At 39.3% G+C, this 15,559-nt stretch overlaps 1 protein-coding gene across 1 annotated transcript in view; it reads right to left on the bottom strand.

The window, feature by feature from the left end:
* Positions 1–15,559, bottom strand: part of TEX10 (testis expressed 10) — a 62,544-nt gene that overhangs the window by 43,658 nt on the left and 3,327 nt on the right. Inside the window, exons 2-6 of the mRNA XM_054060518.1 lie at positions 14,400–14,588; positions 12,890–13,596; positions 6,932–7,175; positions 4,917–5,029; positions 2,510–2,748 (exon numbers count right to left, since the gene is read on the bottom strand). Coding sequence (XP_053916493.1) covers positions 2,510–2,748; positions 4,917–5,029; positions 6,932–7,175; positions 12,890–13,596; positions 14,400–14,579 — 1,483 coding nt within the window. The 5' untranslated portion in view covers positions 14,580–14,588. The remainder of the gene's footprint in view (positions 1–2,509; positions 2,749–4,916; positions 5,030–6,931; positions 7,176–12,889; positions 13,597–14,399; positions 14,589–15,559) is intronic.

Here is a 15,559-nt window from a genome sequence, read left to right on the forward strand (position 1 = left end):
CCTGGCTGCTCCCTGGCACAGACACAGGCTTGGACTTCTTGTCCTTCTCTGCCGATCCTGAAGCAAACGCTGTCCGCTTCGAGCTTGCCTGGCTGCTGCTCCCTGCTGCCTCTGCACTCCCAGGCAGCACGCCATCGCTCGCAGAAGGGTGGTCAACCTCCCTCACAGCATGGGATGAGACACTGCTCCTCCTCCGTGGCCGACGACCCTGCTTCAGGCTCCTGGGAGGTGCCTTTTGTGGCTGTGGGCCACTTGCCCTGGCTGCTCCCTGCCGCAGAGACAGGCTTGGCCTCACTGCTCTGCCTGCTCTTCCTTCCAGACATCTTTGGCATCCAAACGCCTCCAAGTACCACTGAACTCTGGACCAGCTGCACTGGGCACAGCTTTGCTAGGTGCCCAGCAACAGCCTCTTAGGTGGCTTCTGACAGCACCAGGCCACTGTGATGTCATAGTGGTTGTGGTGATGTCATAGCCGTTGTGACTGTGACAGGGGACCTGTGGCCTGGAAGGTACCAAAGGTGGGAGAAAGGAGAGAGTTCACTGGGCACCACTGACAAGAACCCGGCTCCATCTTCTTTGCACCCTTCCTTCGGGTAGTTCCATGCGTTGATGAGATGTCCCCTGAGCCTCCTCCACGCTGAACAGTCCCAGCCCTCTCAGCCATTTCGCATAGGAGAGGTGCTCCGGTGCCCTCATCTTCATCACCCTTCACTGCACTTCTGACACTATGTCCATATCTCTCTTGTACTGCGGAGCCCGAAACTGGACACGGCACTCCAGGCACGTCCTCGCCTGTGCACAACAGAAGGGGCGGATCACCTCCCTATCCCTGCTCTCAACACTCCTCCTAATGTAGCCCAGAACACCATGGGACACAAGGGCTTCTTGCTGGCTCATTCTCATCTCAGGGTCAACCCAGACCCCTTGCTCCTCCTCTGCCAAGCTGCTCTCCGGCAGCTCCACCTCCCTCATGGACAGGTTCATGGGCCCGTTCCTCCCCAGGGGCAGGACTTCACACTTCTTCTTGAACCACCAACTCATTTCTCCAGCATGTCTAGGCGTTATTTCCTCTACAGCTAGTAAATCAATCCTAATCAGACGTCTAGTCAGGCTTTAAGTACTGCACAACGATTTCTCTTGGAGGGATGAGATAAATTGTCCACACAAACAGACACAGATTCATGAGGTAAACGACTGCCCATTTGCTGTGAAACTGCTGAACTTTTACAAGATCAGCAGAGACAATCCAAATGTATTAATCTTTTGGAATTTCACTGAAACTTCATTTTAAGCTTATTTACTTTCTGCATTCCTGAGGAAAATTACTGCACTAACATAGCCACTTTGGTTAGAGAAATTCCAGCCACTATTCGCTATCTGGGAAAAGTTTGGTAGAAAAGGGAAAAATCAACATTCCATGACAAGGAAAAGTGTGAAATATCTGATTTAACTTGTCTAACAATAGTTTGTTAACTATTCCTAAGCAGCAAGACTTCTGCCTTAGCTCAGTCGGTAAGGAAGGTCTATCTCTGACTTTGGACTACTATTTGCCTTCAAAAGAAAGCTAACTCCGGAGTGCAGACAGGAATGATTAGTTATTATCTTTGTGATCACGGACAGAGGAAGAGAGAGATTCCCAATTAAAATGGATTTGGAAGGAGATAGAACTAACTGCCAAAATATAGTTGAGGAACATCTGACATCTTTTCATCTTATAACACTAACATTGCAATCTGCTGCTAAGGGCAAAGCCTTTTCTATAAGCTCTACTTGGCTGCATAGCTGTGGAATTCACTTCTACTGGACTGGTAAGACACAACAGAGCCCCGCTACCTCTCAATTTACCAAAAAATTCTTTTCTACAGAACTTTTACATCAATTACTTAACAGACACATCAACCACTTTCTCATCTGGAACAAAACCAAGTAGTACTTGAAAACCCAGAGGAAAAGCCAAACTAAATATCGTACCACTCCTACGGGTCACAACTGGAAACACCTTTTCTCTTCAAAAAGAATTCAAATCAAGCACCTTGGAAAACGTTTTACAGAAGCTTCCACCAAAACTATCTTGGCATTTCACGTTATCAGAAATCTAGAATGGTCATGTGACAGCACTCAAGGAAGCCTACTAGCTACGCTAATCATTTTGAATAAGGACTACACTATTAAAATACCAGGAATCTCTACATAGTACTAAGTATTTTTTTAACGAAGAAAACTCATAATCCCATTTATAAGAACATATTAAGAAGTAAAAGAAGAAAACAGATATACAAATATATTGATACTTTGTGTATCAACAGTAGCAATCTAACAGCATTCTTAAAAATCAAGTAGTTGTTAATGCTACACAGAGAGATGACCATGAAATTCCATTTACCTCTATAGACAAAATACTTTATGACGTAACAACTGAGGATGCAAGATGAAGTGAACTAAAACCACTAGAAGAACTCAAGTTTTGTCAGTGCATCGCTTTGTTTTTCAGAAACTACTCCTGTCTTACCTTTGTTTTGCTGTATCTGCATCAGTCTCCAAGTCACACCAAGCAACCTGTTCACCTGCTTGCTATTCAGCTTGCTGCCATCCTGAAGAGTATCTGTCACAAATTTCCTAATCAGATCCAGCCAACCAGAATCTGTCTGAAGGGTTGAAGCGCTCGCTAGTGAAACCATTATGTCACACAAGGTTAAGTTCAGTAGAAGATGGTCTACGCTGTTTGAGGATGTCATACAGTACTTGTTGCTAAAGGGGAGGAGAAAGGGGAGAAAAGAGAAATAGATTTAAAAAACCCCAATACTTTGTGCCTTGTAATACCCACTACTTTGACAGAAATTACACTATGTTGAAAAAAATTCTAAGCGTTGAAGTTTTAAAGCCAATATGCCTTTTAAAAGACTCCATATTTGAGATCCGTGCACTTGAAATATTTTGTTCTGCCACCCAAATGTCGGCTTCTTATATTTATAGAGGCAGCGACAACAAAAGCCCCAAACTGAATCTTGATGGCTGGCTTCTCCTGTTTGATATTTTTACTCTGGCCTAGCAGCACTTTTAGGTGACTAAAACCAGTAAAGGAAGGCTAAACCAAACTAATCCTCAGTTTCAGTTTCTTCTGTAAAGAATCACATGGATTTTGCCATTATTACACAATGACAAAAAGCACCACAAACAGCACAAAGAAATCCATTTAGGTACTTTTTTCCATACTCATGTGGAATCAGAAACACATTTTTCACCATCACGGTATTCTGCAAGACCACCCTGCCGCCTGCAGAAGTTTGAAAGACTAAGGGATATCACTAAAGGGCTCGAGGGTGTTGCAGCTTGATATATAATGCTAGAACTTCTCTGCTTGCTGACTGCTCACTCACAGTGTACAAGAAAAGAAAAATCACAGCATTTATCTAAGGAAAGCTAAATGTCAACATTCAGAACAAAAAGTAGAGCTGTGAAAACAAAACAATGAAAAGAACTATAACCTGCACTAACTTAAGTGCAGCCACTCTTCAGTTCAGGACCAAGCATTACAATACAAGCAAAGCAACCTCAACCTGCAGACAACGCTTACACATGGCATGAACGCTAATAACTTTCCTTTGTGTTCAGAATATGTAGATACTTAGTGCTAACAGTAATAAATTTCTGCAACAGTTTGCAAACTGGAGAATGAAGGAAGCCTCGAAATGCCATGCAAGTTTTCCAAATGTTCCAAATTTCCAAGGTTTCTTTTAACCCAATGTGTCGGCAAGCAAAGGCAAACAGAAGCAACTCTCTTCTTGCAGCATGAAGCTAAGTTTCTACAAGTCTTGAAGTAACAGCCAAAAGAAAAAACCAAAAAAAAGTTTCACAGGTTATTTTCCCCTGCACGTAACCAACAATACTTTTACTTTAAAGTGCAAGAATGGGGCATAACTTAGCAGTGGAGTGAAGAACAACAAACAGAAGTAGAGTGACTCAGCAGGTCATCTAGAAGACAAGAAGGATGGTTGCATTGCCTAACTACCAATTCTGGGATTTTCAGATTCAAGGAAGGCTATCCAGATCAAAACCAGGAAATGCAAAACAGAAGAAAAACACAACGGTCAAAATATCAAAAGGGATTTCAGCCTCAAGTACGCCTGCAACACGGCAGACCCCTAGTATAAAAACAGGTGGTTCTAATACTACAGCTCCGTCTACATCGGCACAGTTTGCAAGTACCCAAAACCAAGACAGACACTAGTTGATATCCCTTGAACATACAGCAATGTTGTACGTGGACTGCAATGGTGTAGAAGAATAGACTTTGCGGGAATAGAGTCTCACATGTGGAAGCTGAGAGGGGAGACAACCTGCTGCTGGCCTGTACCAGAATACAATTCGTGCACCCTCTCTGCCAGCTCAACAGTAAAGAAATGCAATAGTGTTTGGCTTCTCCTGTTATGCAGTACTGTTTACCATACAGGATAGGCAATGTTTCCCGTCGCTCCTAGCTGTATTTATCTAGCCCTGTGATACACCTATAGAACAGTAGGCGTGGGTGAAAAAAAGTTTTAACTACAGTTTGATGTAATTCAGCAGTCAGCTGAAGAAAACAAGCAGAAATACAAAACTAGTCAGACTAACACAAATGACTATTTAGCAACATGCAAATTCCAGATCAAGTGTTGAATAAAACTTTCATTTCTCTAAGACAGCATTTTCATTTCTACTGCAGGTTATTCACATGACAATGTTTTTACAATGAACAACCAACCTTTCTCAATTCAAAGCACTGCTACCTTCCTATAAAAGCTTCTCTACACATCTTCAAGGAATACACAATCCAAAGTTTTCTCTTCCATCATTAAAAACTTAATACTGGATTAGGCATAGGACTCACATTGTCTCACTTGTGAAATTAAAAGCTGTACCATTGATTTGATTCTTACCCTTTGCACGAATCTTTCTTTTTGGGCTTTACTGTTTCTTGTATAGAATAAGGAAAATGACGCATGAAGTAGTGCTTGAAATCAACAAGGTAATTCATCCGAAGCCACAGTTCCTGTTAGGGAAAGCAGATCATGGACAGAAAACATAGTTGTAAGTGAAATACATCGATACAATTATCTTCCAAAATCCACTACTGGAATCAATGCAAAACCCGAACTTTAGCTTCTGTTCTCAAGTTGTCCTATCTGTTAGCTTTCAGATGTAAATGTTGAAGTCCTCTGCGTGAACCTGAAGGTCCGCAAAACAAGGCAGCAAAATTAGGATACGAGCCAAGGTTGAGCAACAACATCCAGCTCAAACTAGACAACTACAACTTCTTTGCACAGATTAATGTGGAGAGATACAATATTAAACACAGTGAGCTACAGAAGTGAAAATGCTTTCATATCAATTTATCAGGGTACTCAAAATCTGAGTGACCTCTAATTTCCTTCCAGTGACTGTCCTGAGTTTGTCATTAAGACTTATTCTGACACTGCCTTCATCTTTCCCGTCACTAGTGTATTTGCAGTTCAAACTCTACCGATAAAATGTTTTCACTAGAAAGGCCATCCTTATAGACAAAGGATTTTTTTCAGTATTTAAAAACAAAATTTACTTTGTGTGTTAGCATTCTCACAGTCACCATTCCACTGTGTCCAGCAGAGCTCATCACAAAATGCCTGCACTACTATCAAATTGCTCAGAATAACCTTTCTGATACTAAGAATGACCAAACACTTCTAAGATTAATAGGTTTCCACTAATCTTGTTCAGAGTAGTTTCCCAAAGCATCTGTAATACCCGCTTTGGCCTGTAAACCCAAGGGCTATTAAATACGCAAAGCTTCCGCGTCCAAACTGAGCCTTTTGAATGCATTATACGAAGGTGACTATAAAGGAAAAGATAAAATGAACTGTTTATCTTATTTAAAACACAACATGCTCAAATTAAAAAAAAAAAACTGTGTGGATACCAATTTTTTTTCCAAAACAACCTTAGGTCATAATGCAATTGTGTGTTACAGACAGCTCACCTCTGGACACAGGATCCCTCCTTTCAACTGAGCAAAATGCAAACACCCTACGGCTAAGGCCAGCAGATCTACAGTACACTAAAGAAAAAGGCTGGGGAGAGCAGGTTGCCATAGGTATATACTTGGCAAACTGCCTGCTAAGAGGCCCTCTAGAAAAGATGAAGAGGGAAAAGGGGAACAGCAGTCATATACACAGAATAATCCTTCAGGCAGTGAATACTGGGCAACTCTGGTCTAAGGGAATGATTGCACAGATGTTTTCCAGTAATTATACCATGCGTAAATTCTTGTTTAAGCAATCAACCTACAGTCCAACACAGGTAAACAAAAAGCTGTCTAAACACTCCTTCCAACTACTTTCAAGAGCCAAAATGGAAAGTGTTCTTTTTCCAGTTTGCAAAACCTTTGCAAGAACACCAAGAGTAACATAAAAACAGCAATTCATTTATCAAAAAATGTCTTGCGATATTACCCACTGTGATGCAACAGAGGTTGCACTGAGCAACGACAGGATCTCCTACCACCACTATCCCTCACTCTTCCAAGGTTTTAGTGTTTGTTCATTTCCACCCCACCCCCATATCGTTCAATACATAAAAAAAACGGAACAAACAGCTGCATTCTATGTTTTGTGGAGATTTATATTCTAGAGGTTATCTGGGAGACAAAGTACTCTTCTCAAATAACACTCTGAGTTTCAAAAGCTTTTGTGCTGCAACCTGTAATGAAGGATTCCTGGAGACTGTTGGTGAATGCTCGGTTCAAGAGGTTCTTTTCTAGAGCAAGACACCTGACAAAATCCAAATTCAAATTCTACTCTGAACTAAAGCTTTTTCTCTCTTAATAAAGTACTTCCACTACTTCCAATCACAAATCACTAGTTCCCAATCATAACAAAATGAACTGTCATTATCATGCCACAGATCACGTCTCCCTTACCATTTTATATGTTTCATCATGTCGCTTTGTGAGTTTCCATAATAAATGGATTATACTAAGCACTTGCTGCATAAGCTGCTGAGATTCTGATTCCAAAAGGTTTCCAAGAATGGGAGCTGATTGTGCAGGAGATGCTTCAATCCAGCACTCAATCAGTAGAGGAATTATTATCTCAATAAAACCTTTTAAATTTTCAGCTGAGGACAGGCCTTTTTCTGTACTGTCCATTACGCTTGCCAGGGACCTAAACGACAAAAAAAAAAAAAAAAAAAAAAAAAAAGAAAGAAAAAGAAAAAAATATAAAGATCACACCTTTACAAACAGATTAGAGCATTACCACTTTCCTGCTTTCTGAGTAACAGGAAACAATACTTCTTTAATCCATTAAATGTTTGCTTGCTTTCTTGCTAGATATTTCAGTAAGGAAAATTCAGAGTTCACACCATCTACAACAAACCTGCTTCTGAGTCTCCCTGCAAGTTTGCGTGCTTCTGTAACAACTTCTTACATTTCAGTAATTCACTGTATTCAGCAAAAGAAAATAAAAAAGCTGTAAGTTTTAAGAATAATGAAACTCACTACAAAGTATTGTCAAATGCACAAGGTTTATTACAGTTAATGACCATCTCCAGCTATAATAAACATAATGGTGGCTCATAATTAAAAAAATCATTCTGCAAGAACTTAACTTGGATTCTCACCTGACGTTTAACTATAATGCTCTGGAGGGCAACTAGCTGGCTAATTATTAAAATGATCTGATAATTAGGTTAAACAAAAATTATCAAAAAATAAAGAGACATAGCTTAAATCAAAAGAACGTCTCCTAGAAAGCAAGTAAATCAGGGACTCCCCAACTGCCCTTAAAATACACTTGATTAAAATGGGATTAACAGCACAAATTACCAAATCCTGCTCCCAGATAAATTCAGTCAATTTATGTCCATGTTAAGAACAAGGTTCCTTAGAGAAAGAAATCCCTGCATAACTCCTGCTACTTTTAAGCAATACAGATGCTTCTGAAAGGGTTTCCAAATAACAAGAGCCTTTTTTTTTAAGAAAAAAAAAAAAAAAAAAGAAAAGAAAAAAGGCAACAGTAATTTTGGTAATTTCAGTTGACTTCTGACATTGTTTTCCATGATGATTTTGTTTTCTAAGTCACAGCAGGGAATTCCCATCATAATTCTAACTTTGTAATAAACACAAAACTGGTACGCTGAACCTCCTGCTAAACTCCTTTCTATTTCAGTGATTTTTCCAACTCACTTTTTTTTTTTTTCTGTATACAAGCAAAATAGCACCCAAAAAACTATTCACTTGCTTTCCACACAAAGAAAAGCAGAGGAGTTCCATTCACAAATATTTTCATTTCATATTGCATTAAAGAGCTAAAGCAGTTTTTCCTGGTGATCTTGTCATTTCCACATTATCCAACTAGTTATATCTTTCTGAGAAGCTACATTTCTCATGCTGTTGCAACCATCTGTAACATGCACATAATAGAAAATTTTATTGTGTCATTTCGCTCTGGTTGAAACTGGCATCTCAAGAAAATTACTAAACCAAAACAAACCTGTTACTAAACAGGTATTAAACTGCAGAAGGAGCAGGGAGGAGACATCTGCAAATGAATAAAAAGAAAGTGTGAGAAAAAAAGTATGAAGATGGGAAAGACATTTAGATCTCCAGCACAAAATAAAATGGGACAAGCAGAAACAACTGGTCATAGTTTTATCTGTAGAACCTACTATCACTCTTACATCTTAAAATTTTAAAGTTCAAAAGATGGGTAGCTGAGGTGCTCAGGGATATGGTTTAGTAGTGGACTCAATCTCAAAGGTCTTTTCCAACCAAACGATTCTATGGTTAACTGCAGCAAGCAATGTACGCAGTCAACATAATTTGGCTTTTGTTCTTTTGTCGTTCCGTTTCTCTGCTGTGCTACAGATCTGCAATAAAGACACCAGTTTCTTTCAGAGTACAGAGTTTAGGGTGAATGGTTCCAACTTAGACATTTAACTCTCAGTCATCTAGAAGACACAGCAGACAAATCCCATCTTCCAGTTATGACCACAATGAATTCTAAAGCATCACTGGACAAGCCAGTTGATGCCAAGTCTGTAACATCACTGAAAAAGTTAGCTATCTTGTAAATGCTAAGCCATGACAGGACTACGTACTCAGCTGAGATCCTGAAATGTCAGTAATTGGCTGAAATAATTCTGAAGTAGTAGTTTTTAATTGTTTCTCTGAAATTAAAACCCAATAATACAGAGCTCTGGAATTGGAGCAATCTTCTTTCTAGAATGCAAAAAAATTTCCCCATTAAATAATGAACAGTGCACAAAACCTGAGAAGCTGGCAACACACACCTGAAGATTCCTACAAAAGTGTAACACCCAACTAGTTCAGTACCTTTCTGAAACAAGGGATGGAAAAAGGAGGAAAAACCCATGCAAAAAGGGATACTCCACCCAGCTGCAGAAAGCATTTGGGCAAGAAAACTTAGCATAGCTTTCCTGCAACCCTGCAAAAGAAGCCCCAGCTCTCAGTATAAGGCTCCTTCAAATATTTAAGGTTAATAACAAAAGGGGCAAATAGAATCTGACTGCCAGTAACAGATGATGACAAAGTATTACTGTAATCAGTCAAATATCCTTAGTAATACAAGTTCACTGGAACTGGGAGGGTTTGATTCCAATTACAGTGTTAATCTTTTTCTCACATATCTGAAAACCACTATTCCTTAATGGTAAGGTGGTGCTCAGAAACACTACAAACCATTCTACCTTCAGTAAGAAATACTATTGAGTGGAGCTGCAAGATTATTCGTGTACCTCTTAAGCTGCAATTTTCTTTAAAATGCCAGTATTTTTCTAAAGAAGGGCCAAACAAAAGATAACGGTGTATCTGCCATTTGACAATAAGACGACAACAGAAATTCAGCCAAAAGAATCAAGGAAGTGTAAAAGAAACAGAAAACAAGGGAATGACTTTCTGCTGCTTAAAGTAGGAAAAGTCACTGGAAGTTAATAAGTCTAAGACGGGTTACTGTCCTCCTTTTTTTGTGGCATATTGTCTATTTCAGCAAAGAAACATTCAGTACACCAAGTGAACTGTGTTTTCTATTTCTATCCAATGCACACGTCACACCATATACATCTTAATTCACTCTGCTTTGTCTTCGACTCTGGTCTCTTAAGTCGTCTTTGCTTCTCTTGACAGCTTCATTTTATCCTTTGTCAGCAGAAACAGAAGCTCTACCACCTTTCTTCAGCACCACTTCCAGTCCAAAAAAAAGATCACATGCCTCGGTACCACCACATTAGAGATGTGAAGGCTTTCCAATTTTCCACACCTGAAATGAGTTTGATGCAAAAAGCAGCACAGTCAGTACATAAGGCAGAGGATATAATCCAACCATCTCCTAATTCACTGTACTCTTTAATCCACACACAGGAGGAAGACCTAACACACCACAGAAAATAATGAAGTCTTAAGATTTGCCTTGTTGATCCACCCAGCATTCCGGACTCAGAATCTACACTTTTTACTAAACATTGATACTGCAAACTGATTCTGAAAATACCTTTCTATAATCACTAGGGTATTGATGAGGTGCCACCCCTACCAAAGGAACTTGCAACATTAAAAAGATACAGGAATTAAAAAAATTTAGCACACTATCCGTGGTGTTTGGAACCTTACTTTTTAAGGAACAAAGCTGAAACTTACTTGCTGTATTAGCAGTGAGGTCATCAATACATACACACAATTAGATACTTATGGTTTGGTCAATTCATTATCTAGAGTTAGGACTTGACTAACTGTGCATTGACTTCTTTAAAGAAAAACACACTCACTGATTCAGTGAGTGCTTAAGAAGCACTACAGATGTTTTGCACCTCTTATTGGACATAATTTGTCCAATATGGTCCTTGCAGTAATGGCCACAGCAAAGGCATGGGAATGCCTGTAAAAGGCCACACAGCTGGACTTGGAAGAGACAGAATTAAACACCTTCAGACTACTACAAAAGGTTTTAGTGGCAAATGCAAAACACAACACAGTAACCATCACTCTTAGAATTTTGCCTGTATCCACAGAAACAAGCTGTAGTGGCCCTCTGGACAAAATTAATATAACAAAACTATGCACAAAGGAAAAAAAAAAAAAAAAAAAAAGAAAGAACATTTTAGTACCGTCTGCAGACGCTCTTTCTTTCCACTCTTCTGTTCTGCTGCCATCAGTTTGCTTTGCCAATCTCGCCTTGGATTCTAGCAACACTTCCTTCTATTCTTCCAGCTCCTCCTCATGCTTGCAAATGCTTTTTTGAAAGTATTTATAACCACAAGTGGATCACGATGTTTCACCAAAATCTAGCTCCTCAGAAAACCAGAATCCAATTCAGGTGACATCAGATATAAAGTTTATTTTCCTAGATCTTGGATATAATGCACCTTCAGCTATTACACGGCATGGTACAGCATACACTATATATCATTCAGGGCACAATTTAAGAATCCTCTGATAGATGGCAGTTCACAATTGCATGCTTCTGACTGCAGAGATGAAACCCATAGGTCTTGTGTGCTCAGCACCGAACCCTTCCCCTCACCTCAAGGGGGCTTCACTGGTCTAGTTTCTAACTAAAGTTTTACCTGCAGGAGATATTGTTGGTCATGACTGAACCCTTATGCTATGCTAAGGACCGCTTTTATGAGAATAAGCCGCACATTTTACTTAATATACATTTCCTACACGTACCTCAAGGAATATGCTGTCTACCACGAGGAAGCCTAGGAGGGTGGGAATAGAATTTGTCTGTCTCCATGAAAGAGAGAGAAAACATCTGCTAATGCAGGTCAATACCTGCAATTTTAAAAGAGAACACGTCTTCATCTGCACTTTAGTCAATCAAAGATATGAGACAGACAATACCAAGGGATTAGGCAATGGGGTTTATATTCTTTTCTGCCCCTGGTTTCTCTTCAAACCACTGCGATATCCATGGATTAGAAGTGCTGTGTAACACGGAAACAGTTTCTGGTTTTCAAGTTGTTATTCCACACCTCCTAACAGCAGGTATGTAACACCTACTTTAGTGCACATACACGAGGATGCCAACGTTTAAAAGGTACCATAAAGTGGGGTGGGAGGTTCCTCTCCAACATGAGGAGTGGGTGAATCAGTAAAGAGGAAAAGATACAAAGGTTAGCTGTTTCTCCCTCAACTTCAGCTCAAGTCTATTTAGAACAGTATTAAAAAACACAAACCCTTTGGTGACTAAGCACAGAAACCTTCCAGTGACTAAGCACACTACACTTTGTCCATATCCATCAACGTACCTGGGACAAGACATCTTTTACCCACAGTGAAGAGATGAACTGGTGAACTGATGAAAAACATCTACAATTGCAAACATCGGCAGAACTTCATAAACCCAGACACTTCTTACCATGCTGCCCTTTTAAAAATGAGTTTTATTCACAGAGAATGGACTCCTAAACTTAAAACAGACTCCTGAAGGTCAAAGCACAAAATTTCAGTAAAACTGATTACAACGCTATAAAAAACAAGCTTACATTTAATGTGAAGAAATCTGCCTACCTGTTCCTATGTCTGTTTGATATCCTGCAACAACTTGTAGTCATCAGTTCACATTCCAAAAAACTCGCTACAGTTGGTCTTCCAAAATTATTATGGATAGCATAAAATAAAACTTTTATTCAATAATGGGAAAGTTCACGATATAGGCAGAGCACCTATCTCCTCAGTATTTCCCTATCTGCAAGCCACCGCAGTAAGACTGCACATTACACTAAATGCTAAAAAGTAGGGCTAAGGCACAATCTCACACTAAAAATTAAATTGTCGTCCTCAATAGCAAACAACCACAGCTTAACATTGTGATCACAGAGTTGACATTAATTCCCAAATTAATTCATGTTTTCTCACCTCAGTCTAAACGACGAGTTGATCTTTGGTCGTAAGCCACCATTTTCAAACAGTTGTATATGCTGCTGATTATTTGCATGGATCTTCCAAGTTATACATATTGGGTTCCTCACAGAATGAGGGCTATCCTTTGGTTCTTGAAGCCCTTCATCCTCTATTTCACTGGATCCATCTACCACTGCTTGGAGAAACTTCTTGAGCCTGGTAAGTACATTCAACCTCCACTGCTGAGAAGTTACTCTGCGATTTGGGTTAACAGAGAGCATCCAGGAAAGTTTCTCTCTGCTTTTCAGTCTTTTTGACAGCTGCTGGTGAGAAATAAGCTCTACAAAATTCTTCAACAATATACTGCTGCGGTCTGTGAGAAGAGCTGGGTACGCTTCCAACAAAACATCCAAGACTTTCAATGAATCTTCCTGAATTCCCTCACTGATATGAGTCATGGCACTGGAAAGATGGGCACTTACCAAAGGAAAAAATGGAGCAATCTGTTCCGCTCTTATTTTTGAAGACAAAAATTGCAGCAGGTGAACAGCTGCTCCTCTGACACCAGAATCTTTGTCTGTAAACACTGCTGCCACCTCACTTATTATATTCGAAAGGTGTGCATCAATTACAAATGGATACTGAGACAGGAGTTCTTTGAGCCCGAGAAGTGCATTATGCTTAACTCCAGGACTATAGTGATGCATCTGTGAAAGCAGATCCTAAAAGGAAAGAAACATATAATTGCTATCATTACTGCTTTAAGCTCTTTAAACTTCCCCACCTCCTCCCAGCACATTTTCCTTAAATACTCAAAGATACAGAAGCTATTCTCGTGATGCAACACTGTTCATAGCAGCATAGGTTCAGAAAAAATGTAACTTTAAAGTATAACAACGAACAAATTGTCACTATTCAATGACAGGAAAAAAAGATACCATGGCCTGTCCTTTGGGTAATTGGATAATCCTCACTCTTAAGTTTATTCACAACCCTACTGACTTAACAGGGAGATTACCAAAAATAAGTGCCCATGCACTTGTTCTCAAAAGTACAACTATGAAATCCCAGTCTCAACAGCTTTCCTCAGTTTAAGCAGAGTTGCAAGACACAGAGGATGACACAAAGGAAGAAATGTATAATCACAAAAGAAATGCAAAATTCTTTTAGAACTTCATCTCAGGAAGTCTGCCTTTTAAAATCCTGTCCTTAAGTTACAAGCCAAGACTTTTAAAAACCAGATCTTAATCTTACATACCTAAGTCAGTTTGCAATTTCAGTTTTTGCACTGCTGAAAACCTTTCCCTTGGGTTATACACTGGTCTACCAACTCGAGCCATTAAATTCATGGGTCACCTTACTGTCATGAACAGAGAGGTTGGATTCAGAGACTCTGCTGGGGATTTTCAAGGGTTTTATTCTTTTCCAAATGAATTTTTTTTTTCCTAAATTCTAGTAAACATAGCAAACTTAGACGAGTGTCAGGTAATTTTCTGTCATTTCAGAACACAGTGTCATGGTATACCTTGATGTTGAGTTTCCTATTTTGTGTAGGAAGCACTCCATCTTCTTTAAGCTGTTCAGGAATTTGTATGGCCTTTGTTTTGACGGTAGTATCAGTTGCATTCTCTAGTTTAGGCTTTTTTTTCCCAACTTTTAATTTCACTTTCTGGAAATCTTCTTGATGTTTCCTTTTTTTAGTCATTCTGATTCTCTGCAAAAAGATATTCAGAATGTGAATTTCATCTAAACTCACTACAAACAAGCAGCGCCACCAAAAAGCAGCAAGTTCCTAAAGAAGGCTCATGTTTTTATGCTTTTTCCTATGCATAAACTTGTGTCTGCTCCCGAGACAAGATGCTAGACTAAACAGACATGTAGACTAATCCAGTATAGCTGTTGTTCTAGTGTCCAGCCAACAGGTTGTTGCTCCTTTGGTTGTCTATACTCCAACAACTACTTTAATGAAAAAGATCACTTAAGGATTTGCATCTTCCACTGCTTGATGGGCAAGTCGTTGGTTTGGTTTTAAAAAGTTCCTGCTAACAAAGCAACTCTTCTACATAGTTGACTCTTATCAAGCCAAAAGCCAAAAGTGAACTGTTTCATTTAGTTTGTACATTGTTTGCCAACTCAATCATTAGCAGCATTCAGCCTGTGCAGGTAAAATCATGGGTTTAATCAAGCCTTCACTAACAGCAGCACACAAGAAACTAAGAAAACTCCCACTACACACTGAAAAGTCCAATCCATGCACTTAAAAATGATAACTGGAAAGAATGAGGGAGAGAAAGTTAAACAGGCACATACAGAGTAAAAAGACTGGGAAAAACTAAAATGAGACATAAGAAATAAGGTAGTATGAGTAGCTATACTTGTAAGTCATACAGACATACTAGAATAGATGCGCAATAACCTGAACAAATTAAAAGGCACGCTTCAGTTTCTTTTGGCTTTGACACACCTGTACTGATAAAAGTACTTAATTATCTAAGTACTTAGATTTTTTTTTTTTTAGAAAAAAACAAACCCACATTAAAAAAAACTTCCACAAACACTAGATCACGTTCCTTTATCTTCCTTCCCGCCATCTCCTTACTTCTAAATTCATTCATAACAAAACTCCAGAAGCTGATGTCACGACACTCAACATGAAATACAAATTGTGCCTAGATTTCTGATAAT

The sequence above is a fragment of the Cuculus canorus genome, chromosome 2 (genome assembly GCF_017976375.1).
Source record: "Cuculus canorus isolate bCucCan1 chromosome 2, bCucCan1.pri, whole genome shotgun sequence".
Taxonomy (NCBI): Eukaryota; Metazoa; Chordata; class Aves; order Cuculiformes; family Cuculidae; genus Cuculus; species Cuculus canorus.